The sequence below is a fragment of the Ptychodera flava genome (assembly GCF_041260155.1).
Source record: "Ptychodera flava strain L36383 chromosome 3 unlocalized genomic scaffold, AS_Pfla_20210202 Scaffold_25__1_contigs__length_14229661_pilon, whole genome shotgun sequence".
Lineage (NCBI taxonomy): Eukaryota > Metazoa > Hemichordata > Enteropneusta > Ptychoderidae > Ptychodera > Ptychodera flava.
The window spans coordinates 13,042,613-13,068,320 of record NW_027248279.1 but is presented as its reverse complement, the minus strand read 5'-3'; the positions used below and the strand labels follow the sequence as shown (position 1 = coordinate 13,068,320).

The 25,708-nt window shown below is 37.0% G+C and overlaps 3 protein-coding genes across 3 annotated transcripts in view; all 3 read right to left on the bottom strand.

Annotated features, from left to right (window-relative positions):
- LOC139125442 (fibroblast growth factor receptor-like) overlaps window positions 1–25,708 on the bottom strand; it is a 108,223-nt gene that overhangs the window by 70,630 nt on the left and 11,885 nt on the right. The window lies entirely within an intron of this gene.
- LOC139125613 (proto-oncogene tyrosine-protein kinase receptor Ret-like) lies at window positions 1,428–11,723 on the bottom strand. The gene is made up of 11 exons (XM_070691709.1): window positions 11,248–11,723; window positions 8,990–9,364; window positions 8,212–8,529; window positions 7,067–7,209; window positions 5,464–5,728; window positions 5,190–5,285; window positions 4,508–4,671; window positions 3,810–3,932; window positions 3,359–3,470; window positions 2,882–2,978; window positions 1,428–2,663 (listed from the first exon to the last, which is right to left on the bottom strand). Exons 1-11 carry the CDS (start codon window positions 11,285–11,287, stop codon window positions 2,549–2,551), a joined length of 1,848 nt encoding a protein of 615 aa, XP_070547810.1. The 5' UTR covers window positions 11,288–11,723; the 3' UTR covers window positions 1,428–2,548.
- Window positions 21,332–25,676, bottom strand: LOC139125149 (tyrosine kinase receptor Cad96Ca-like). Its single transcript, XM_070691254.1, has 9 exons — window positions 25,144–25,676; window positions 24,572–24,652; window positions 23,868–24,135; window positions 23,607–23,702; window positions 23,166–23,323; window positions 22,768–22,890; window positions 22,262–22,373; window positions 21,736–21,832; window positions 21,332–21,458 (listed from the first exon to the last, which is right to left on the bottom strand). The coding sequence occupies exons 1-9, from the start codon at window positions 25,252–25,254 to the stop codon at window positions 21,332–21,334; spliced, it is 1,173 nt and encodes a 390-aa protein (XP_070547355.1). The 5' UTR covers window positions 25,255–25,676.

The window sequence follows — 25,708 nt, the reverse complement described above, 5'->3', positions numbered from 1 at the left end:
CTGATGATAAAATCAGTGCTTCTTGAAGGGAGTTTAGGTTTCAAGAAACAATGTGTTGATGCATGGCACATTCCAGCTTCTATTTGGTGAAAGTGGTAAACCATTAATGACAGTAGCCTGGATGTAATGTTGCTTCCCTGAATGGGAGATCAAACAAGACTCTAAATCTAGCATTGCCCAAAATATTGGAAATTCTACACGCTACGTTGCTTCTGTGTACAGTTGCTACAACATTGATCTTGTGTTCCCTATTCTGCTCCAGGATGCATGTGTGAACTTTTACACACGTCAGGTCAGAAGATGTATTAAGAGCTGATGTTGTTGTAATTAGTGCATGTATAAATCACAGTCACTACCGAAAATAATTACTTACAACAATATTCCACACCTATATTAACCTCCTATCATGAATAATGAACAGTTATTTGATTATCTTTGATTTTGAAGACAAACAGCTACTGCCCTAAGTAAGGAATAAATCATTAGTGGCCTACGTCACAGACGCGATGTTGCAGCTTCATATATTAACAAAGTTATATGTACAATTGAAGATATCTCAGCATGTTAATGGACAGTGCTTAACGATAATAATAAAGAGTGCTATTCACCTATAAAGATAACGAAAACTTGCACAGAAGTTGTTCCCCCGCTTAATGAATTTGTAAGTGCCAAAATGAATCGCCAGTTGAGAAGCAGATTGGTTTGCTTGATGTATTGTGGGTGGAAATGGACGAAATTGCCATCGAAATCTGTCTATGTCAAAAGGCTTTACATTGTTCACAAAGTTTGTATCTCGACAGCAAAGTTTCAACTTAAAGTAGTACTGTAGCCAAAAAACCATGACGCCATAAAACGCAGACGGTCTTTCCACACAGTCTGATACAGTATAATGAGAATGACAATTATTTGTAGTGAAATAATTTAAGAATACATGACCAGAGAGACACATTGTTCGTGACGTATGCCTAGTGAGGGCAACGTTATGCTGGTGGTTGTTGTCGGAACACAGCGAGCGTAAACAAACAGAGTTTCGACAAATATCGCGTCAGCTTACCCAATCGCTGGTCATTTCGGGAGCGAAATCAAATAATGAAACAGGAACAGACGATAGGGTAGAAGGTGAGTGGGTATCGGGGTTAAAATCCGGGTCATGGGACTCTTCATTTCAATTCCTGTCAAAGATTTCCAGCCCAATTAGTTTAAGTTTGTCGATATTATATTCCAACAAGTATTGATAGCTGGTACTCAACTTGTTATCCCCTCTGAGCTGCAGTTATCGAATGATGCAAAATAATTTTTCTTTTTCAAGAGCTCGTGTTTTATTGAGTAATAACTATGATTATACTCAAAGGAATACTTATAAAAGATACACGTATTAAAATATCGGTCTTTATCCAGTGTTATTTTCCTTTTTATTTGATGCCTTTTTTTCCCTATTGCCTCTAACAATTTTTTTATTTTTTAGATATTCTCTCAAGTGGATTTGAAATTTATGTTTTTAGATTGATGATTGATCGAGGATTTTCATTTCACTTTGTTAATAACGTTCGAGATCACATAATATGCGAGTAAATTAAATAAGAGAATGGCATTAGATATCAAAGATTTTACAGACGAAGCCTAAAAAACGACAACAAAACGATACCTCGGATCTCTGAATGGCCCATTCATTATATTAAAAAAGGGGCGTGGCTGACAATTGTAAAGTTGGTTTCCTAGTGAAAAACGAAACACAGTCTATCGCAAAATTTAGAAACATTTTATTTTGACTTGCCGACAAATTGAATAGCAGGCAGGTGCTCTAAAGGAACCTAGAGCGTAGGAAAATTATTGGACATTTATTTTCAGTCACGCAAACAAATTTCAAAAGTGACGATTTGTCAATATTTGACATCTAAACGTAGCCACTGTACCTCACGAGACTATGATTAAGGAAAATGACTCCGTAGCCAAGACCTTTATTTAAAATTAGCAATCATTGGTCAACGTATGGGCACAACTTGTATGAAATCTGTTTTTATAAAAATGTTGTTTGCAACTTCCCTTTCGAGAGGCCTTGGCATAAATAAAATGTTTCATAGTTATTTTAATTATAATACCATCTTTTTGCTGTAACTTCTTTTCCTGTCAGTTGTCCATTTGCTATTTAATCATCAACCATGGGCCCAGGCATCAGAATTATCAAGATATTAATTAATGGTGGTGAAAGTTTAAAGAAATAAAATTACATATTCATAATATGAACTTAAGATTTTCATAATCAGTACTTTTGCAAACACACTTTCAGTAATCCAAAGGAAAGTACAAGGAAGGAAATATATATCTATGAGATTCTACAACTCTGTATACGTTCAAAGTCAAATATTTCATTTCCGATGAAATCCACCTTAAACTGATTTAAATGCCGACATAAATTTTCATATTTCCCCAGTCAAGTGTATTATAGTATTGTGTGTATTGATGTTCTCGGCCAACGATTTATAGAATGCCTGCATTCCTTTGGAGCATGAAATCTGTTCAAGCGAGCAAGGAAATTTAAAATCAAACTTCACTGTTGCATAAACCGGCACTCGGACTGAAACTTTTGTAAGATGTCGACGAGGTCAGTGACTGTTGACCTCTCGGCTGGTATCTCCATCCAGCATGACGTCATCAGTTGATAGCTGTAAAAGAAGAAAAATTTGGGTAGCTTTCAAAAGACAACGTGACTTTCAACAAACGGCAAAATGCTACTGCGGAGTTATTACACTATTTAATCAAAAAACGTTATTTTTGTCTTTGGACACCAATGACTGTTGAAGAGACTTTGCTGTAGGCAATTCACAGAAAACGTGAACCTAAATAGACTTGCAGCATCTGACGTCATTAGGTTTCAACTCACATGGATTCTGTACATCCTGACGGAATTTCCAGTCGATTTCCATTTTCAATGAATTCTTTGACGTCATCGTCTTCAAGAGTTTCATAAGGAATGTCACCTGACAGACAGCAGAGGTTTAATATCAATTACGTGATAAATACACTTCAACATAGATTTACGTGCCTTCATTAGTCGTTTAGATTCTGTAGTCATTTCGCCGAAAATCCAAAGTATAAATCAGCAGAATGAGAAAAATCACAGAATTAGAAGAGGTGTAGAGAGACACGTTGTCTACAATTAATCAGACTACGTATCGTACTTCTTACTTGACTGTTATTAACGTTTTGCTTCCGACATATCTTAGATCACCATGACTATCGGCAAAGAGTTGTAGAAACTCAAAACTATTCCAGGAATAGTCACCTTTGAAACCTCTTAATTTTTCCCGGACACGGAAAACTTGAGCGAATGTGAATATGATAAAATTATTGAACCTACCGAATGAAAATATTTCCCAGAGGAGAACACCAAAAGACCAAACATCACTTTCTGCAGTATACGCGTTGCCTGACAGTACTTCCGGTGCTATCCATCTGATTGGTAAGTTACTCTGATCGGAGCGACATGATCGTTATTAAAGCTATAGTATCCTTCCAAGTAAGACATTGTATGGCTTGTAGTTACAGCAAAGGAGTGAATAATTCCAATGAGAGAAAATAAAGAGGAAACTTTCTGATGCGATATATTGAGTTTGTGGGACGAGTATTTTGTTTTGTTTTGTTTCGACTGATAAAAATTACGGTTGATTGTCAGTCAATGTAAAACAAACAAACAAAACAAACAAACAAACGAACAGATACAAACAAAGAAACAGTATCAGCACATTGTTAAGTGCGTCAGGTGTCATTTATTTAAGGTTGTTACTAGGTTCACTGCGTAGTGACATTACCCTCATCTTTTGTCTGTATCTTTGATCAGTAAGAACAGCACTTGACGAACCAAGACAAGATATTTTACACTTCCACTGACTGTCAACAAGAAAGTTTTTCCCCATGATCTCTCTATGGACGATCTAGAAATGAAAAGACACAGAAATAGTTGTTGTATATAATTATATGATTGTCACACTTAACAATAGAGCTACAATAGAGCTACAAAACTAATAAAATTAAAGCATAACAACAAACGCTGACCTCGTAATAAATGAAAATGAGAGTGACGTATATCATCAAACAAAGTTCAATAACACGTTCACAATTTCCATGATTTTGCTAGAGCAATGATACTTGTTTTATGGTAGTTTAAATGGGTCAGGTTCAAGGCTGTGAGTGGGATGGTCCCGGAACGAGGCAACCTAACAGATGTTCACAGCTGGCTTCGACCTTAGAGAGTTACCCAGCCTCCCTCCCTATCCTACTAGCTTCTGAATTTAATAATATTTTCTTTTTCTTTTTTTGCTCCGTCGTCTTTTGAATATGGATCTCAGTACGCCTAGAGTGGTTGAAATCGGCTAATAGCAAGTCAACATTGTGATAAAGTTATTGACCTTTGACCCCAACACTTTTGTCTGTCAGTATGTTGTCAGCGTAGGCATCATTTAAATGGTAAACAAAGAACATTCTTTGAAAACTCAAGGAAAGTGCTTACCTCATTCTTTAAAAGACACTGCATACATTCTGCTGCACTTACAGCGAATCTCAAAAGATAAAGTTCATTGTTTTTCCGTTCATCAGTATCCCAAGTTTTCATATTTTCTAGAAGGCTTCGTAACGATCCGTTGGGGGCGTACTCTATGATCATGTACAGAGGATCTAAAAATGAAAGGTGTTGTTTGTTACAAAGAAATTAGCTTCTTACACGACATTCTTGAAAAGTCAGGATATTTCAAATTTGATATTTCCAAGATTTAGTCTTAAAGGTATACTGTCACCTGTTCCAATTTTGCCACAGTTACCATGGAAAGAGAAAATCTAACCAACCACATATTTTAAGCGGGTGGCCGCTTTTTAAAAACAGCGCCCCCATATGGGCATTTTGAACACCAAGGAAAGCACCCTTTGACCGTATATGGGCATATTTAGATTACAGGTGACTGTATAACTTTAAACACGGAACCTATGCAATTGAAAGAAAACATTTTTAAAGTAAATCGTAATAGATTTGTTAATTTCACTATGCTGAAAAATCAATTTATCCTTTGTTGTTCTGCTGCGTTAATAGATATATACTTGTACCAACTGATCAAAACAGGATTACTGACTTACTAACAAGCTGTAGGATCAGACTTGGAAATTATGGTGAAGAGAAAATAGTCTATTTCAAATCCTACCTTCCTCAGTGCAACAGCCAAGAATTCGTATCACTCTCTTCACTTGAGACAGCGTCCCCATCACCTCTATTTCCTGTTTGAAGACACTGTTATCGCCTGTAAAGATAATGACCTTGAGTATGGTACTTACATCTGTTACCATAGAGTTCGATCGATATACAGGCATAGATTATACGACATTCCTCGATATTTCCCCCCACTTTTTTGGATCTAATTAATGGCATGCATTCTTTTATTTTGTCAGAGTATCAGTTTCTCAAGTTAAAAACATTACCTTTGGCAACTTTGATGATGACGTCACTTACTCCATCTTTGCCGCCAATAAACCAGGCTTCCCCCTTCACTATCTTACTGAATTGCCCCTCGTTTAGTGTCTCCTTTAGAAACAGGCGATTTCTTGGAAATTCCAAAATGGCGTCTCCAGCCTTTAAGTAGTCATCTCGTTCCTTCACACAATCTTCAAGACTTACGTAAGTAGGTTCTGTATCTATGTTTATATACTCAGGACTCTCAGCTACATCATTGCCACGAATTCGTAACTGTGTGTGAAACATCGTTAACAAGGGTGTAAGGATCACCAGACTTCGAGGTTAATATGAATTTCATTACCAACTCTTCCTTGTGAACGACCAATCAATAAAAGGGTTGATTTTCAAGCTTAATGAAATACCAGTAGTTCGCTAATAACACGCTCTTTGTTCTTTGCATAATGCTGATTACTCTTAAAGAAGCGTAACAAAACTTTTAAATAATAACATAACCAATAAAACATTTACATTATTCTGTTGTCACGATCACATACGCATCACCTTATCCCCAATAAATAATTTTAATGTATAGCGCCGCCTACGGTTCTTTTTAAGTCTACAATTTGAAGTACTATTTTGGTTTCTATATTTTACTGATTAGACTGCACTCAATGGTTGGTGCTTCGCTTGCACAGAATCAATCTGGCAAACTGAGATTTAGAGATGAAGTTGTTTCTTTGATGATCGCCTTAATAATTATTTCCATTTATCTTTCAGTGCACCGTTTCATATTTCATATTTATCTTTCAGTGCACCAGGCATCGTTTCTTTTCATTCTATGCAACTTGCATGGCTTTGCTGTGACAAAGGTCAGCCAATGAGAAAGTTACGAGATGACTGAAGATAAAGCATTGTCATTTCCTGTCAATGTTAATTTAGTAAAAGATATTCTCCGTCGCTGATCGAACAATGCAGACAAACAATAAGCGTCATATTCATTAAACTGCTCACTGCAGATTCTCTTTGGAGGAATATGTTTCTGAAAGTGTCGCTTGTGTACATTTAGATTTTTCATATTGGCACCCTTTCTCCTTTTTTGGCTTAAAATACTAAAAGTTTCAAGAAATAATAATGTCATTGCCCAACATCTATCCACAATCTTCTGACCGTACCTCAAACTCACATCTCGCGTTGTACTCTGATTTTCTGTCAACGCTGTAAAACTACTCTTTCACCAGGAAAAGAATCCAATACCAAGTAAAATACGTGTTTGGTACATTATGTCATTGGCTATGTTTGCCATGGGAGTTACTTCATTCGTATGCACTATGCCAAATCATGGCACACAACTAAGTCTCCTGTACACTGGCCAGATGTAAACTATCTAGCTCCGCCTGAATGAATCACGTACGGTCTCGAGTGACGCACTTGTTAAGAATGGAGTCTTTTCACAGCAAAATGAGAAGCTTTGTAGCTTTGACAGCAAATTAAAACACGTAGTTATAAAGTTATATAGTACGATACCAAAAATCAGCATTGCAATAACTTTGTCTTGATTTTCTATTTTAGAATCGATAAATCAATTGAATTGGTTGAAGCTTCACAAGGCTATGTTTGTAATAGACTTACCTGACATAGAAACGGCGAAAGACGAAGACCTCTGTGCCACAGGAAAATGATGATCATAACAATCATGGCAAATAAAATTGCCGATAGGCATCCAAGAACAACAGACACAGCGATGCTGCACTCACAGGTTTCACCGGGAGTATCTAAAACGAAAATAGGAATATTGAGTGTTTACACACAACGGAATACACACATTGTTCTGTTTATTTTTCTCACTTTTTCGTTTTATCAAGTCCGACCAACCTTATCAAAAGATTATAGGTAGGAAGGTTACATCAGTCGCCACTTTGAATCAATTTTCATCACTGGAAGAGTCTTTGCGTTAAAAGAAGAAACAAGGTTTACAGACTGTAGAATTATTTCAGCTCTGAGGAGACACAAAAAGTAATAACATAAAGACACTGTTCGCGATCCATTGGACTGCCTTTGTTCTAGTCTTTAAGAGGATTGTGGAGGTGTGATAGCCTTTTGTATTCCATTGAAATTGTAATCTGATGAGTAAAAATTTCTGATGAGACAATTTGGTGCCAGCCGAGGCCTTAAGTTTCATGCATCCTGCAATCTTCGCACACAAATGAAAGGATTCTTAGGATTCTTAGACTTATGTCTGAAGATTGCAGGATACATGAAACTAAAGCGACAAATATCACCACTTTGCACCTTAAGCGATCAGTGCTTTAATTATAATGCTCCACTTTTCGCATCGAGCACTGTAATTTCCCACTAAGACATCAATGTGCTTTGATTATTATCTATATATATATATATATATATATATATATATATATATATATATATATATATATATATATATATATATATATATGTGTGTGTGTGTGTGTGTGTGTGTGTGTGTGGTGTGTGTGTGTGTGTGTGTGTGTGTGTGTGTGTGTGTGTAAACTTTACGTTGATCGACATGCAGGTTATCACATGTGTGCGTCTTCAATTTGACATGTCGTTTGAGCGGCTTGTGGTGATGACAAGCACATACTTGTAGTTTGCCAATTATATATTAATTTGTTCTTCGAGCTACTCTCTTTCGGACTTAGAATATTGACGATATCCGTACAAAAAGGTGATCTACATTTCTCAACATGAACTGTGCTGTACTTGTTAACGATAAGGTAATAACGAAATAAACTTACGTTGCACATTCATTAAAATCTGTACACTTCTTGGCTTTACGCTTTTATGTTGAAATGCTTGACACTTTAGATAGTGCTGGTCATCAGAAGCGTTAAATAGATAAAGAAGAAGACTTGCAGTGTTGTAGAGTTTGGTATCATCGCCAGGTTCTGTCTTCATGTTTTCACTAAAACGTATGATGTCATTGTCGCCTGTTGTCTTCAATAGATCAGTCGGGGGTTTCCCGGATGTTGCTTTGCAAGAAATGATATCCCCAGTACCAGATTTGACAGTTGTTTTGTTTCCTAAGTTATTAATGGTAACACTTGTCACTTGATCTGAAAATAGTGCACAGCATAATAACACAAAGAATGCACTATTTATATTTAGGATGGAGTAAATTGATTTAGGTGGCACTCTGGTTTATCTCTCCTGCTTCCATTGGTTCAGTTTGTTTCATTTTCTCAAATTATCGAATACATTGCCAAGAGTACAAAGGTTTGAAATACTTTAATATATCTTTAAGGGATAACTTAAAATTACTGGTACAGGATTATATTTAAGAAAGTTATATATATATAATATATATATATATATATATATATATATATATATATATATATATATATAATCAGTGTATGACAACAATATATATATATATATATATATATATATATATATATATATATATATATATATATATATTATATATATATATGAGTGTATTGACAACAAGTAGGTTAACGTTCATTAGCAAATCATACTTTTATACAATAATAAAGAGTAAATCTAACTCACTTAACACAATAAGTCTTGCATGAGGAGTTGTAGGTCGACCATCGGTAAAAGGCCAGCAGTCATAGTGTGTATCGTCACCCAATGTTGCTGATCTCACAGTAAGTTTGAAGAAATCATTGGCTTGTCCATTCTTTTCAATGAGATATTCTGTTTCATAATCCCCTATATATGTACAACTTTTACCAGAATTATAACACTGTCCAATGGCAGACCAAGTGTTACCACTATTTTTACTTCTTCCCCAGACAAGGGTTTGCAGATGATCACCGACATCCCAGATAACAGAACAGGTGAATGAAGCAGACATTCCTGGTTTAACGTACAACACGTCCGTTGGTCCAACAACTCTCATATCGGCGTATGAGTGAAAAACAACTGGATAAATATAAAAGTTACACTTTCAGTAAAGAAAACTTATATAATACTTAAATATGAGATATTTATATTTAAACATACACAGTTATGTGTGTGATTTTATAATTCGTTCCACACTAATAATTGATGCTATATATCATTCGGCTACACTCGAAACATGAGTCATAAAGTATATATTTGTAATATACCTGATCGCGAAATATGTCGAACGAAGTAATCCACAAAAGTGGCAGCAGCACAAGAACCGACGAATATGAAACGTACCGATGTATCTTGTATAGGATAGCAAGGCCTTTGAAATTATTTTTTACCGTTTATACTTGGATTTAAGGTTCCAAGACAAGAAACTGGCCTTTTTCAAGCCAACAATTATCTAGTGTTATTAACCTCAGAACCCCCGTAAATTATACTTTTTCGGAAAGCCTAGATATAGCGGAACATTTTGGTTACCATAGTGTTACCATTATTTACATAACTACCACGTGATAGGTAATTTGCATAAACTTACAAAATCGGTTTTTCCTATGTTTTCTTTCAATGCTGTAAGATATGTGACTGAAATTTGTGTGAGCGCAAGCTGTCCTAAGGATCTTCCAAATTGTGTCTCTGAATTTTTTAAAACCTTCTTAAACATTGTTATGCCAGAAAAACACTAAAGCGATGAATTTACTCTAGTGATTTCTTTAAAATTGTGTAAAAAAACTTAACAAGATATTAAAACTCTGAGACACACTTTGAAAGAGCATTGTGAGACAAAACATAGCGAAAAACGATTTTTCAAAGGTTATGCAAATTACCTTTCACGTGATAGTTATGTAAAATAGCGACACTGTTGTTACCAAATGTTTCCCTATATCTAGGATTTCAGAAGATTCTGAGCTTATTAACCACCAGAGAATGTTAGATTAAAAAAGGTGAAGTTTCTTGTCTTGGAACCTTAAAACCTAGACTTGGTTCAATTCTGTGATTTGTGAACGTTTAAGTGGGGAAAACGCGATGATTTGTGTTCTGTTTTAATGTGAAACGCATGAGTGGGGTGAACGCGATGAGTGGGGTGAACGCTGTACAGGGGAGTTTCTCCAGGAATCAATGAATCCGGCGGAAACTAACTCACGACTGCGCAGACTCAAAGGTAACGCGTTCAATCGCTAGGAAACCCTGGCCTGGGCTGCCAAATTCCAAATACTAGTAGATTTGTATGAAAAAAGGAGAGACACATGAGAAACTACTGCAAATGTTATTTTTAGAAATTCACCGACTTGAACCAAGTCTACTTAAAAGCTGATTCAATACCAAATTGAAATACATGTTAAACACGATTTATGTTATAGTTAGTCAGGAATACTTTTTGTGCGCACACAGACTTAAAGAAGACGGATCGATAGACTGTGTACATGCGCAAATGTCAACACCATTTTACCACTTTATGGTGAAACATGTATCACTTATGAATGCCTGTACAACATTTGTTAATGTTTCGGTTAGGACTCGTTTTCATTTCTATAAGCAGTGATGTCAAACAATGCGAATATTTACGTCGATCGGGCTGATTCTTATCACATTAGTATTGGTCAACTACTTGACACATCGGCTAAAAGATCTCGTATATGTTCGTGCCAGCAAATAGGGTCTGGTGTTTAGCCAATAAAATGTTGTAGTATTCGAGCCACTCGCCGTCTTAGAATATTGGCGATAGCCATTCTGTTGGATTATATACATCGAGTACGACTCGAATTGCTAGATTAGAGAGGAAAACGAACATTTATGAAGTACAAGTTACACAAATTACTACACGTAACAACTCCCATAGATGGAAGATATCAGTTATGCTAAAACTTGGCATGATATGACTCCAATATTATGAATACATTACCAATACTCACCGCACCACATCATCAACAACAGTGTTACAATGACAGACATGATGTTAGATGGTTCCCTAAAAACGGGTTCTTCGGGTAAAAATAAGCATCACATTCTGGCTTCGAATCGTAGCGTGATTTAAAATGTCACCTGCATACTGGTACTGGTTTGCTCGATGTAAGTGCGTGGGGTAACCTTTCGGTCCAGTCAAATTAGTTTTGTAGATAATACAATACAAAAGCAATGAGTGCCATTTTAAGGTAAACTATTTTCCTCTCGTATAAAAGGTATCGAAACTGCATTCCATGTTGTCAGCGATGACGACGAAGTTGTACTGTGTATTGCTGACAATATGTGAACAGATCCGAAAATATATTAGTACCATATCAGACAAAACTTTTGTGGTTTAGAAACTTAACTATGTTGTAGACACTGGCTAGTAGTTTCGAATTAGTTTTTACGATGTGTATACATAGAAACTTGTCAAAACATGTGCGATTTTTGAGTATCGTATTTTATCTAATAAGCCCACAGTCCAAAGTATCATCCATGTGATTTCGATATACTTGGTAACTCAACGTTGTGTTCTATGATCTGCACCACTTACAGGCAGAATTTGCACACCTTCTGCTATGATCGATTCCCCAAGTGGACTATACATTCAATATTTCGTACGTACATTTCGTGACATTTTCGTAGTCAATTTCAATGGATCTCACAATGTTTGACTGGACGTAGCATGTGTTAAATAGGACTAGGAGGAAGGAGGGCGCTCTCCACGAATCGATGCAATCGATGTCAACACGTCCGCTTAAAATCAATTGGAAACTGTAGCGAAACAACCTAACAAATGATTTTTTTAATGTAGATTAAAAAGTAACATACACTTGGAATGCACACATTGTTGGTGAATTTATTGAAATAAGGAATATTTTCTCGTATGAGAAAGGTTGTGTGAATCTTCTTTTGGAAAGAACAGTGACTAAGGCCGTGTAATTGTTGAAAATACTTTATGAAGATATTGTTTTGATTTTAACACATGATAAGTAGTTTCGGGTTGCTCGGCATTCTTGTGTTATTGGTTAATTGAATTTGATAACATGCTTAATAGTTTTGAAATCAGAGTTTTGTCAAGCCATGGTTGTGCAAGCCCTTATAAAATACCAAAACCTTATCGTCTAATGATGATTTGAACAACATTCCGCGATAATTATCTATACTAATCCTTTCTTCTATTGTAGCATCTAAACAACGAATAAAATTAAAATATTTTTGGCATATTTGGCACACGCTTACATGGCATTGACATGGTCTTTTTGTCATTTTCTATGATCAGTCAACATTTGACGGTGTTAGTGGATCGCAAGAAATAAACGTTGAGAAAAATGAACTCCGGGCGTCAGTCTCAGTAACCTTTTCCCCCGATTTTAAACGACGAGTGTGGTCTTTTGCACTCCTATGCCACCTTATAATTATTTGATTACTATTTTATTATTGAGCATACATCGTTCATTTTCGCCAAATTAAACAGTTAATTTGCAGTGTGCTGTATTTGGTACATCATTGTTTTTCTTTTAATACGCCACCAGATTTCAACTACCGAACTTCCTTCTTCTTTTCTCCTTTCTTCAATATGCCATAGCTGTTAGCCCCATTGACTTAAATTCTGGCTAGGACCGATGCCCCTGACCTCTAATGATCCACGGTGTTTGTGCATTCAGTCGCTTTCCCGCTTGTGTTACTGTTCGCGATCAATAAACTTACATATCTCTGAAAACTTTTCAGGGCGAAAGAATTGCTATAATGCAATGCTAAGTAAACATTTGTTACCATAAGACCCTCTTAAGAAAATCTTATGCATTTCATGATTGCGTTTCTTTTCTTTAGAGTTTGCTATGTACACAATTCATGAGTAATGACATTGAAAGCGAAACTGTTAAATGATGAAGAGACGATAGCGCAGCAAAGAAACAAGCAAACACATATATGATATGGATGACTTACTTTATATTGTGTTGATCTTTTGTTCATAACATTAAATATCTCATCGGAATAAGAAACCTTTAAAATTCAACGTGGTTATTTCGTCAAAAGAATTTGTACACATTGGTTTACAAAAAAGAATAACATTGGCTTGTACTGAATTGTAAGACAGGAGACAAAAATTCGTAAGGAGATTGGACCTCTGTGAAATTGAATTTCTGCCGATATCTATACATCAATCATCTCAATGACAAACGATTGCATCAAACGAACTAGTTGCAAGTGGACATTTTCGATTGATTTGTGTAAATATTGATTTGTTGTCAAAATCTCAAAAAAACATGGCATTGGTTCTATATGGACACATTCTTGCTGACATCAAAGATATTTGTGTAAGTAAGACATCCGCTGCAAGCTGTCAACAATGACGTGAAACAGCCAACGATCTTTTTATTTCATGATGAACTTTGCATTGTACCATCTTCTGGCAGTGATGGGGTAAGTGGCATTTAATCTCTCGGTGGGTATCTCCGTCCAGCATGACGTCATTAACTGATATCTATTATTGCCGTAGCTATACAATGCCGACAGATTCTTGATTTTTCCATTGATTTGCATAATACAATTAGTTTTTCCTCCTACTGATGCAAATTTAATGAGCAAAAAACTAAATTAAATAGTCTAATTATACAGTGCCGCGAACGAAGCTGTTCTTGTAAAAAAAGTGTTTGCATGCAGTTTTTCAGTGAGCGGGCAAAATTAAAAACCAATCAGCGAGCGGGGTGAAAAAGTCAATAATTTATTTATAGTGGGCGGGGAATTTTTTTTTTGCTTTGGGAGGGAGAAAATTTCTGGCAGTGCTTGCAAGACAATCGGTTTCAGTAAAAAATTAATTAGCTTTCTTTTACAATCTTGAGAAAAATGTAAGTAATCAACTAAACAAAAATGGACGTGAGTTTCAGTGGTGGGGAGATGGCAGGGGGATGCTTGAACGGTGGTGGGGAGTGGAGAGCAGGCAGACCATAGATACTGGAGGGCAGTGGGTATCAAAATTCAGTGAGGGCATATTTTTCCGTATGCTAGTGGGAGGACAGTTACTAACAGCTCTGTTTTCCCTTAAAATGTTTAGATCAAGGTCAAAAAATAGGTAAAATCAGTATATCAGCCTTCGAAACAGGTTTTGTGACGATTTTGTAAAATTGACGAATTTTACCAGTTTACGGCATCTGTAATAGGGCTGTAATACACGCCTGAAGGTTATGCTGAGCGCAGGTCGGCTCAGTGATACGGTGTATTCGCTCAATGGGCGTCACCTCGTTTTGTAGATCGTAGAGAGCGCGGGATCGTTGCCTGGCAACTTTTTATGGTTGCGTAGGGTTCGAGAGCTGAACTTGTGTGACTACGAACTACCCAGCCAATGACTAACAGTTAATCAGCTTAGAACACGATCTACAGATTAACCGAAAAGGTGAGAGTGTTCTATTGATGGCTGAATATATAGAAAAAATAACGGAATTATCTCCATTAATTGCGAAAGTTTCTCTGCCTTGCTGAACTCGTTCTTGACATGTTGAAGGCAATTTATCAAGCGCGAAGGTGTTCGATTCTGCCTCTGATAGATTTATTAGTGTTCGATAATTACATGATAATAAGGACATGATCGCAATTATCCCTTAGTCTGTACGACCGTAGCCATGATTTAGTCAGAGGCAAGGGCGTAATAAATGTCAGATAAGCTAAATCGTTACGTATAAATGCACAAAGTACTTGACAGCAGGTCTGTTTCAAAAAAAACCTAATGACAACAAAGTTACTGAATTTTTGTTTATCATGACAAGGACTTTCATGTTCCATTCTGTTCGCCTAAAGTTCTGACTATATTCAATTTCACAAAGGTATTTCGAGAATCAATTTTTCCACGTTTGATGCAACTTGATTCTCCTATATATAGTTTCTTGTTTAAAAGTGACTCTTGTCGGAGCAAGGTTCAATTATACTGTGTTATAGTAAGGAAAAATAATAACTAAATCTGCATGAAATAATTTTTTACATGTGATGCATAGTGTTTGGACTCTCTCTCTCTCTCTCTCTCTCTCTCTCTCTCTCTCTCTCTCTCTCTCTCTCTCTCTCTCCTCTTCTCTCTCTGTTACGGTCCTCTATCATCAGCTTCCAAATACCTTTTCTACATTTCGTAGATAAATATTGCGAAAACTGTCGGCTATTGTTTCACACAGTGCTATGTTGATATTATATGTGTTATTTATCGTAGTCGTGAATTATCACTCCGTCACTCGTCATCAATAACAGTAATTCAAGGAAGACGGACATAAAAAGTCAAAAGTGTATAACACAAAGACGTATCGCCTAATAACACTAAACACTCGTCTTCATTCAAATTTTATCATACATTGTTATATAATCTAATCATACAGTGATTAACGATGTCTACACGATTCGTATAAATAAATGTTTATAGTGTAAACAGTGTGCTAAAGAGGTATTTATCACGTAAACCATACAAAAAATACAGCGTTTATGTAAGAAATGTAAACAGTATACTACGAATTATCAAGTACGTCGCATAGATATCAGTGTTGTTCCAATAAACTACCATTGTAGTAAGAGTTTGTTCATGTCCTTTGTTCATGTCATAAACTCAAGTATATTATATCATGCTACCATGCGCCATTCTGATTGGACGAGAGCTCATTCCACCGATGCTAAAATACTGTTTTAGCACTGATAGCAGTGCTAAAATGGGCCCCTAAACCAGCATTTTCGAAAATTGCCCGGTCGGTGCATTTTAACGTACGTACCTATCTAAACTATAGACCCTCGAGAAAGACCGAAACAGTCCACTTTGTTTCAAAGACCGAAGACCGAATTTTGATACACAGATAAAGTGTGGGTCTGTAACTCACCTCTTGAGTAAATAAGTTGGGATCGATGATGAAAGACATCTCTGAAGCAGCGCGTTTGGGGTATGATGCACACAAATATTAGGGCCACAGCGCTCCGTGCACTTTGCGGGAGTCGAGACGCGATATATCCTAGTACCGCTCTTTAAAATGAAGATAGTATTCGTTCATACACAAATAAATTGACACTTCCTCACAGTAACGGTATGTCAGATATTGTTTACCAAAGTTTGGGCTATAACAGATCGGGATGTCCTAACGATGTAGACCAAGAAGTTCAAAATAACAATGGCGACTCCTGGCGACTGAGACGATATTTGACATCAAATGCAACGAGCAGTGTCAGCGTCCAGCTCTCCCTGCATCGGCAACACACTCAGAATCTGCACAACTGTTCATCACAGTTGCAGTCATCGCAAGTCTGGATTATTTTAAAACTGCTTGTTTTCTGGTACAATTAACGTCCAAATTATCCATCAAAAATAGATCCTGTAACTTCACTGTGCCACCACTGAATGTCGCGACGGTATGCGGTATCGAGAGCCGCGGTACAGAATGAGACAAATCTATTTTTAGTATGCCAAAAAAGCCAGGACTATTGTTCTTATGTAAATTTACGAAAAAAATTGTTACTTTTTTCTTTTGATTTGAACTCTTGACCCATTTTCTGTGTGAGTGCAGCAGGTATTTTTTGACAAGTATCGTTCGTGTTGCATGCGAATAAAATGCAATGTCGATATGGACGTAATGCGTATTTATCGTAGGATACTGTGTGTACGGAATCCCAACTTATAAAAATGCTCGGTCTCGGGCGCAGAATTTCCGACGTTCGATCTCTCAGACGTCCGTTTTCTGCATTTGGCACTTAGAGTGATGAAAATACCCAAGTAAGACAACAAATACACGCAAGTTGATATAACATAATAGCAATAACCCCCTTCGCAGTCGGGTATACACTCGATTTTGGTACAATTCGCTCCATATAGCACTCGCCTATCGGCTCGTGCTATATGTCGCGCATTGTACCAAAATCTCGTGTATACCCTCCTGCGGCGGGGGTTATTGCTTAAAGCCCCAGTATTTGTAACTTTTAACCTTTTTTATGTTCGAAATTACATGTTATTCTCTTACATCCATCGTGAAATGTTGTTCAGTAAAGAAATAAGCCAAATTTGTGCTCCTGTAGTAACATACAAACGCTAAATATTGCCCGATCGAGTTGGATTGCCGCGCGGGTTTGTTGACAATTTGTAGGCTGTGCACGTGATCGAGAACGCCGATACTGATGACATCATCGAGCCTGCAACATTCCTGGGGCCTTGCCATGCCACGCCACACTGCCCGGGTAATCGCCCATGGTCGCCGGCTGAATGACCTGCGAATGGTTTTATTTTGTTCTTCTCCGTTCAAATACGTACTGCTACTGTGTTTCAGAGGATACAGAACTTTGGCAGAGGAGGCTAACATTCTATTCTGGTACCGTGTGCGTTATATACGGATTATTCAAACTGCAGTCGGCAGTGCACCGATGCGCACCCTGCAGTTGGTCACTTAGAACTCCGGGTACCGATGTAAAATCAAGACGACACTATATACACTTGGCTCACTTCTGTAGGCAAATAGATATCAAAATTGAGTAACTTGAAGTAATAAATTTCTGCTGATTGTCGCTTTAGCTGCAAGGTGATTGCGAAATCGAAGCAACATAGTTTGACAATGTATGGTAAGCAGTCGAATGCAGTGAACGCGATGGCCTTTGGCAGCAAGTAAGGAAACCGTCAGTATTTACGACCTGGGGGTCATTCAAAAATTGAAAGTTATAAGGGGGTGCTCAAAATGTTTTTTCTTTGTCTTACTCTGTCCTCAATGACATAATGATTGGTTGATTATATATATTTTACTCTGATACATATTAAATAAAAGAAAATATATACTCTAACAGTACAAATACATATCAACTAGATGAAGCAAGGCAAAAAACTACAAGTAGGTGCTACTACTAGCAATGCTTATTATGAAAGAGAAGATAGTGACGATGAGAATGATATCGTTGTTCAAGTACGCAATGGCACCAGCAGTGACATTAAAGATGAGGATCAACAGTGGTGATGATGATGTCACACAGTAGTTTTCTGCAGTCGTTACCAGGGTTGGAAGGAGAGGCTGGGTCATGGAGAAATGTTCTCGACAGATATCACTATAAGTGCACAGGATCTAGGACAAAACTGAACTGTTGTGAATTCATCCTTTATATTATCATAGTAATGTATATTTTAATTGACTTGAGTTCAACAACCATTTGGACATTTAACCACACCATAATGACATGCTACCCATCCAAATTTAACAATACTATATGGTCGGAGACTGCTTATTAGGTGAGCTTTTATATCTACATATTGTTACATGGGCTCAGGTAAGCCAAACTTTCTGTTAGAGAGGGGGTTACTCAAAGTCATCATGGTTGGCTGGGGTGCGACTCAAAATTTCGGAGTTTCTAATGTAATTCCTCCGACCCCCAGATCGTAAATAATGACGGCTCCCTAAACAGCTGTGAACGCCTGAGTCAGAACGATCGGGACCAGTATACGCACTGCTGTATCTCAGCGAAAATTTAGAAAAAAACAATGGAGCTACTGCTAAGAAATTTACAGACTCTTGGCTCTTGATGCATCAGTTACTGAGCTTTTATACTGGTAAAAAGGCATTCTGAATACAGCGGTAAATTTCCTCCCAAACGAGAAAGGATAACACGCGGGCATTCTGCAATGGACGCTGTCAATTTTACCTTGCTGCAGGCCCCACACCAATCTCGGCCCGGCCCCGCTGCACTTGTACAGTCTACTATCTCCATGTAGTACAGCCTTACAGGTCTAGTAGCTGGCCAAACACACAAAAAACAACGTCGCAGTGTAAATTCCGTAGGTCAGAACCGTTGATCATAAATTTTCACTTCATTTAGGTTTATGTGAATGACTTTCTCATCGAGCTGCGTCTATTGTCCCGGGCATTGTCCATGCAATTTGGGGCCTGCCTTAGCTCCCTCCGATCGTCTGTAGACTACAGCCTGAGCAAATTGTACAGTTGTGAAAGTCAGATATGTATCATGAATTTTATACAAAAATATAAACAACAGAATCAAACCAAGAGGTTAGTTTGCTGTCGGGCCGGGTGCGCAGGGGACGACTTTGCAGTGAGGCCGGATCTCTCTTGTGTTCTAACTTCCATCGCATCGCAGCTAGCCGATACTTGTTGTACTACTGTAGTCCTTGTGAGGATTAGATACCCGTTACGTTCGATATTATTTTGAAATACTTTTAAATTAATAAGTAAGACTTTTGTACTGCATTCAAGATATAATTTTCCTTTCTGAGCGTTTTCAATTACGCCGTACGGCAACGATATGCGAAGTTGATAGGCTGTGTTGCCTGCAGCGTAGCCTGGCCGTACACAAAACTCCGTTTGAGTAGACGGAGCAGAATCAGTCCCGTCATTTATTTTCAACGAAATTTTCATTATACTCCATAATGGAAGAAACGACTAGTTCAATGATTACAATGGTGAAGTGTTGAATTTTTATTCATATATGTTTTTCTCTCTCAATTCATTCAGCAAACTTGATCTCCGTACCGTCGGTCACAACGTGCAATGCCTTGCATGAAGCTTACAATCGACTGCCTCCGTCGTTAGTTTAGCTGTTCAAGACGTTTGTTTGCACGGCTCATTATAGTCGGAACAATCTGTAAACACTTACATATTTATATCTTTCCGGTATTTCACCCAACTTTCGCGCGTTTTTAGCTGAGTCTCCAGTTTCGATGGACCAGACCTTTTCGAAGAGCGTATAGTTTCTACGGACGCCACAGTAAAACTTGCGTAGATGTGGTCGAGCATGCGCGGTGGTGTGATTACGTTTCGTTTCGTGTGTCAACAAAGCTGACTTCTGGTCCGGACAAGAAGTCATTTTTCACTCCTTTTACTGTTAATCGTGAGGCGGGCTGGGCATGCAAACCATGCATTCAGTATTAATTATGGTCTACTTTCACATACTGAGGATGTCATTTTAATCAAAAATATGAAAAAAATTGTTAAAAGTTACAAATACTGGGCTTTAAGTATTGCCTAATACATTTTGAAATCGTGTTAATTACATTTGTATCATGATAAACGTACCATTGATGACGTCCGATATCTTAAAGCAATGGAGGCCTTCTCCACACACCCTGGGGTAGGTGATTATCGCCACTGTCAATATTATTACTCATATCTGCTCCCAAAACATCGCCTATATCTTCCTCATTCAAATTAGAAATTTAGGGATGTCACCCAATTCAAAGTTCATACAAAGTTCTATTTAAATATAATGATTGCACCTTCTATCTCTTGTTTTCGATGCACAACGACACTCGCATGTGCATTTGATCTGTTTGTAATTACGCGACACTTTTTTAAGCAGCGGGTAAAACAATTTCTTACACAAAATCTAATAACATTATGGATGCAAAATACAATGACAGCAAGTGCGATAAAGACAAAGCAATTTCTACTGGTTCGGATAAAGTTTCCACATCAGCATCGACTCCCTCTGTTTTAGCATCAGCGTCCATGTAATGTAATATGTAAGTACATTTTGAGGAGCTGACTGGGCTGGTACACTAACGTTAAGCAAAGTGCCGGCAATGAGAATGCGTCGGTGTCTAAAACGATATAACTATTCCAATAGCAGTAACTGTTGAACAATCAGGAGTTGGATAATCAAGAATGAAATCCAAAAGTGGTTTGTCATCACCGAAACGTACTGATGCAATTGTGAAAAATACAAATGCCGATTCTCTGTCATGGACTACACCAGTGGCATTCCTTCTTATCATAATCCATCATTACTCCATTCAACATAAGGCATTTTAGGCTGTAGCAATATCATCACAGGTTTTCCACAAGAATAGTTCTACATGCATACAAAAGTCGTTACAACAATACTGTATACGTATTGTATTTAGAACTACACATTAAGTCATACTCTACACATATATAAACATTAGTTTTAACTTACAGCTATGATGTCTCCCTTAAAGTGATGCTGGATAAAGATAAAAATATCGTATCGGCAAATAATATTATTTCTCTATAAGATAAGTAAAAACTACTATAGAAAATATTATCTCTGAAATTAAGACAGATATTTTTTCCATAAATACCGACGTCAATCATTCCTTTCATCATATTTTTTCCCGCCTTCTGCCCTAAATCGTCGTAAGCTGCTGACGAGGTCATCGACTTTTATCCTTTCATCAGACAACTCAATCCAGCATGACGTCATAATTTGGTAACTGTGAATAGAACAGAAATAGATTTTGTGAGACAATAGTGTGTTATGCAATCAATGGATACGCATTGTCTATTCAATGCTAATGCAAGCAATCACTTCAGTAATAATGTATATGGTATCATTTGATGACCTGCGATAGATACATCGAGCAAAGTCAAGTATTTTAATCATTGGGCACGTTAGTTTCACCCACAGCCAATGGTTGATGGAAGTGATCCAAAACATATATAATGGCCCTGTTTGCACAAATATACTATGACATTTGACTTTGAACTTACAGGGTTTCTGTGCATCCTGGTGGAATGTCCAAACGCTTTCCACCTTGAATAAAATCTCTGACGTCATCTTCTAGCAGGGTTTCATAAGGAGTACAACCTATAAAACAATAGTAATTTGACAATATCACATGACAAAAATGGATCTTTTTCTAAAATGATTTACACAAGGCGGGAAATTCTATGGTTCTCGTATTTTTAAGGCCTGTTTGTTACTTTTCCGTTGGAATTCATTTCATGTCCTGAGAGACATTATCAACAGAGCGTGGATGCCAAAATATTATGCAAAGACCAACGATGTGGACATTCTGTAATTCTATTCTGGTTCCTGAACAAATGCGTGAAAATGTAATACGGAATATAATATATTCCGAACGCGGAATGTTTACGCTCGCACTAAGTTTAGTCTAAAAATATTTTTTAACTTCTGCTGTTTGTAACCATATAAATTATGATGAGAAAATCACTGGTTTCAGGAATTATACCACATACTAGATTTGAAATTATTTGACGAGATAAACAAACTAACCTAATGAATATATTTCCCAAAGAAGCACACCAAACGACCTTACGTCACTTCTTGTCGTATATCCGTTCTCTGACAGTACTTCTGGTGCCATCCATCTGATTGGTAAGTTTCCCTGTCCAGATAGAGACATGAGTTTGTAAACAACAAATGATTTAGGTAACTATACTAGTCCTTTCAAGATCAGATACTAGGCCACGCGCTCATTTCGATAGGAAAATCACTTGTTAAAGAGATTATTATGTTTAAACACAAAATATTTTGTTATACAACAGCTTAGCACATGCAATGTTTTTCCTTAATGATTTTGATTTTATTCCCCAAGTCATTAAAACTATCATCAGAAGCAGCAACAGGTAAACAGGTGAAAAGTCGTAACTTTCAGCAAAAAACCAATTACCACACGCTGAACGGCGCTGAATTCATGGATATATATGGAATCTGAAGAACAATTTGAAATAACAGTAAGTTGGATGATAAATGCATCATGGCATCCTGGATGGTGTTACCTTCATCTTTTGTCTGTATCTTTGATCAGTAAGAACAGCACTTGACGAACCAAGACCAGAGAGTTTACACTTCCACTGACTGTCAACAACGATATTCTTTGCCATGATCTCTCTGTGAATGATCTGAAAATAGGAAAAGAAAATCAATTGTGAAATTTATGCTGTTTCAAAAACAACAGTAGCCATTACATACTACATAGCTAAAAATAGCAACAGTGGAAATTAATAACGATTAAATTTAAAGCCTTATGGTGTATACTGACCTTGAAAATAAATTATTATTACAATTGTGTAGCCTACAACAGCCAAACAAATCAAACCAAAACAATCCATAGACTCTAAATAACCATATTTTCAATTGCTACCTATGCTGGTGACATGTGATAGTTCAATAGTACCTTAATCTCGGAAAGAGTCTTCAGACACTCAGCCACATCCAGGGCAAAGGTCAATAGGTCAGGGCCCTTTCTTTTCAAAGCATCGGTATCCTTCATGTTTTCTAGAACTTGAAGCAAAGTGCCGTTGGGGGCGTACTCTGTGATCGGATACATGGGATCTGGAACGAAAGGTAATTTTAGAGCGGTAAAATCTGAAGAGGGCCAATATTCGACAGGTATTTAACTGTAGTCTACTCTATAAATATATTAAGGAACATTGACCACTTTAAGAAGATGTACTTTCGTCGATAACGCTGAAAAATACCAATCTTCAATTTTACACTGTATACACTGTGAGAATATGGTCATCACAAGCATCTTATTACGGAGAGTAAAGCTGAAATTAAAAAAAAGAACTTGATAAATACGTTTAGAAATGTGTTGCATATCGTTGTGTCTCACCTTCCGTAATGCAACATCCAAGATATTCCACTACTCCCTTCAACTTGGACAATGACCCCATGACCTCAACTTCTCGTTTGAAGTCACTTTTGTCTTCTGCGAAAAGAAAACGATGTCAAAGAATACATTTTACAATTTAAGACATATAATCCTATTGAGACGTCTTTGGCACGTGTTTCGATTTTTCGATTTTTGTGTTATCCCTTTCGTTCATTTCGCAAATTGAGCTTAATGAAAAACAGACCTCTTTCCACGACATACCTTTGTCAACTTTCACGATGACGTCACTGACTCCATCTTTCCCGCCAATAAACCAGGCCTCCCCTGTCATTGTCTTACTAAAACGTCCCTCACAAAGAATGTCCTTCAAGTAAAGACGACTTCTAGGAAATTCCCGCACAACATCTCCAGACTTCAAGTACACATTGTCTTTGTTCTTGTTGTCTTCTTCAAGACTTGCATACGTAGATTCCATGTCAAGGTCGATATACTCAGGGCTTTCAGGTACCTTGGTATTGCCAATGTTTAACTACATGGAAATCAAATTATAACAATATTTTATACACAGTGTTTGAAACACTGCTGTCTCCCCGTAGTAAAAATTAACTTTCTGTATTGGAAGATTCCATTGCCAGTTACAACTATTTCTCCCCGACAGAAGAGATAATTGTTGATGACGACAGAAAAGCCACTCGTTTGCCCAAAATGTGACCCGAAAATATCTACCCCGTAAATTGCAAATTAAATGAGACCTGCAGCGTTCATGTTATTGACATGACGTTTTGTGACCCTATATGAGTTAATTAGGTCAAAACTAAATAACAATCCGTCGAAGTTTTGTTTTCCTTCAATGCAATTCGAACAACGTTTGCCGTTCAATGCATATTAATGGCAGCATTTTGTCAACGTTTGAAGTGTTCGGATATGTAAATGTCAACGTATGCATTTAAAGCAATCAAACTCACATGTGTGTATGACGATTGTTGGACATCTCTTTGGAGACCCTGGTATGTACTTTCTGGCAAATTTTCTGATTTTTTATCTTTCTGAAATATAAAAACAAAAAACTAGAATGAAAGACCAAAAAAGTAAAAACCTATTCTATTTCAGATGGACATGAATGTAATCCTTTACTGTACGTCGACTTGAATTGACAGTTACAATTTGAAAAGATTATTTGTAAGCGTCCAGTTAATGAGGGCAAAAGCTGATTTCAAATATTACTATCGGTTCGATATGTGGAAAGAAAGACTGAGCAAATGTGTAATTAGAATGTAAATTGTGTTCTAAAAAGCCCTGTGCTTAATACCCCGTTTTGACTTAACACTATTTTTGAGGATCACTAGTAAAGGTGACGTGTTTGTACGTAACAAATATTGGCAATTTCAAGGTTTTTATATTATTTTTAAATAATTGCCATAAAGATGCAGCAAATAAAACACAAAGTGTAAATAATGTCAAGTACAAGGCTATAGTAATTGTGTACATGTGTTGCCAATTAAGAATGTGGTATACACTTGACATATTCAAGCCTTACCTTTTTCACTAGAACTTTTAAGCCATGACCATTGATAAACAATAAGCTGAACGTCAAGATGAGTACTGCCAGTGTCATGGCAAATAGGCAGCCGAAGACGATTGACAACATATTACTCCAATCACAAGGGTCTTGGGGAGCTGTTCAGAATAATCGCCAAAACTGAGTACCATCTCTTCCTTACTTAGAGATATAGATTGGCGATAAATTCACCTCCTTCTTGTATCTAACAAGCTAGGCGAAAAGTTGAGTACAATATGCTCTCATCTGTTTTCAAGGTCAAGTGACAGTCAGTAGTCACAGCTATGGTTGTATGGCCTCAGTGTAAAAACGACATTGAAAGGTTTCTGAACAATAACTTCCTATAGGCAGACTTTGATACTGAGTCGATATCAATTGAACATTAGCCTAGTAGACTTTCGATTAAAAATATTTCAGTAAGATGAAATAATGAGCCTTAAAGTATTTGCGATAAGTTTCAGTTGTAAATCAAGTAAAAGAAAATGGTTGAGCGATGTTCGAGAAATAAACAGGCGATAGCGCAATTTTAACGTTCGAAAATGTC

Coding starts and splice junctions, on each gene's coding strand:
- LOC139125613 (XM_070691709.1), bottom strand. CDS start 11,287: ATGTCTGTCATTGTAACACTGTTGTTGATGATGTGGTGCG. Junction 7,210..8,211: donor GATTTTAATGAATGTGCAAC/GTAAGTTTATTT, acceptor TTTTCGTTTTAG/ATACTCCCGGTGAAACCTGT. Junction 3,471..3,809: donor GATACAGACAAAAGATGAGG/GTAATGTCACTA, acceptor CGCTCCGATCAG/AGTAACTTACCAATCAGATG.
- LOC139125149 (XM_070691254.1), bottom strand. CDS start 25,254: ATGTTGTCAATCGTCTTCGGCTGCCTATTTGCCATGACACTGGCAGTA. Junction 23,703..23,867: donor CATCGTGAAAGTTGACAAAG/GTATGTCGTGGA, acceptor TTCTTTTCGCAG/AAGACAAAAGTGACTTCAAA. Junction 21,459..21,735: donor CCAGGATGCACAGAAACCCT/GTAAGTTCAAAG, acceptor TTCTATTCACAG/TTACCAAATTATGACGTCAT.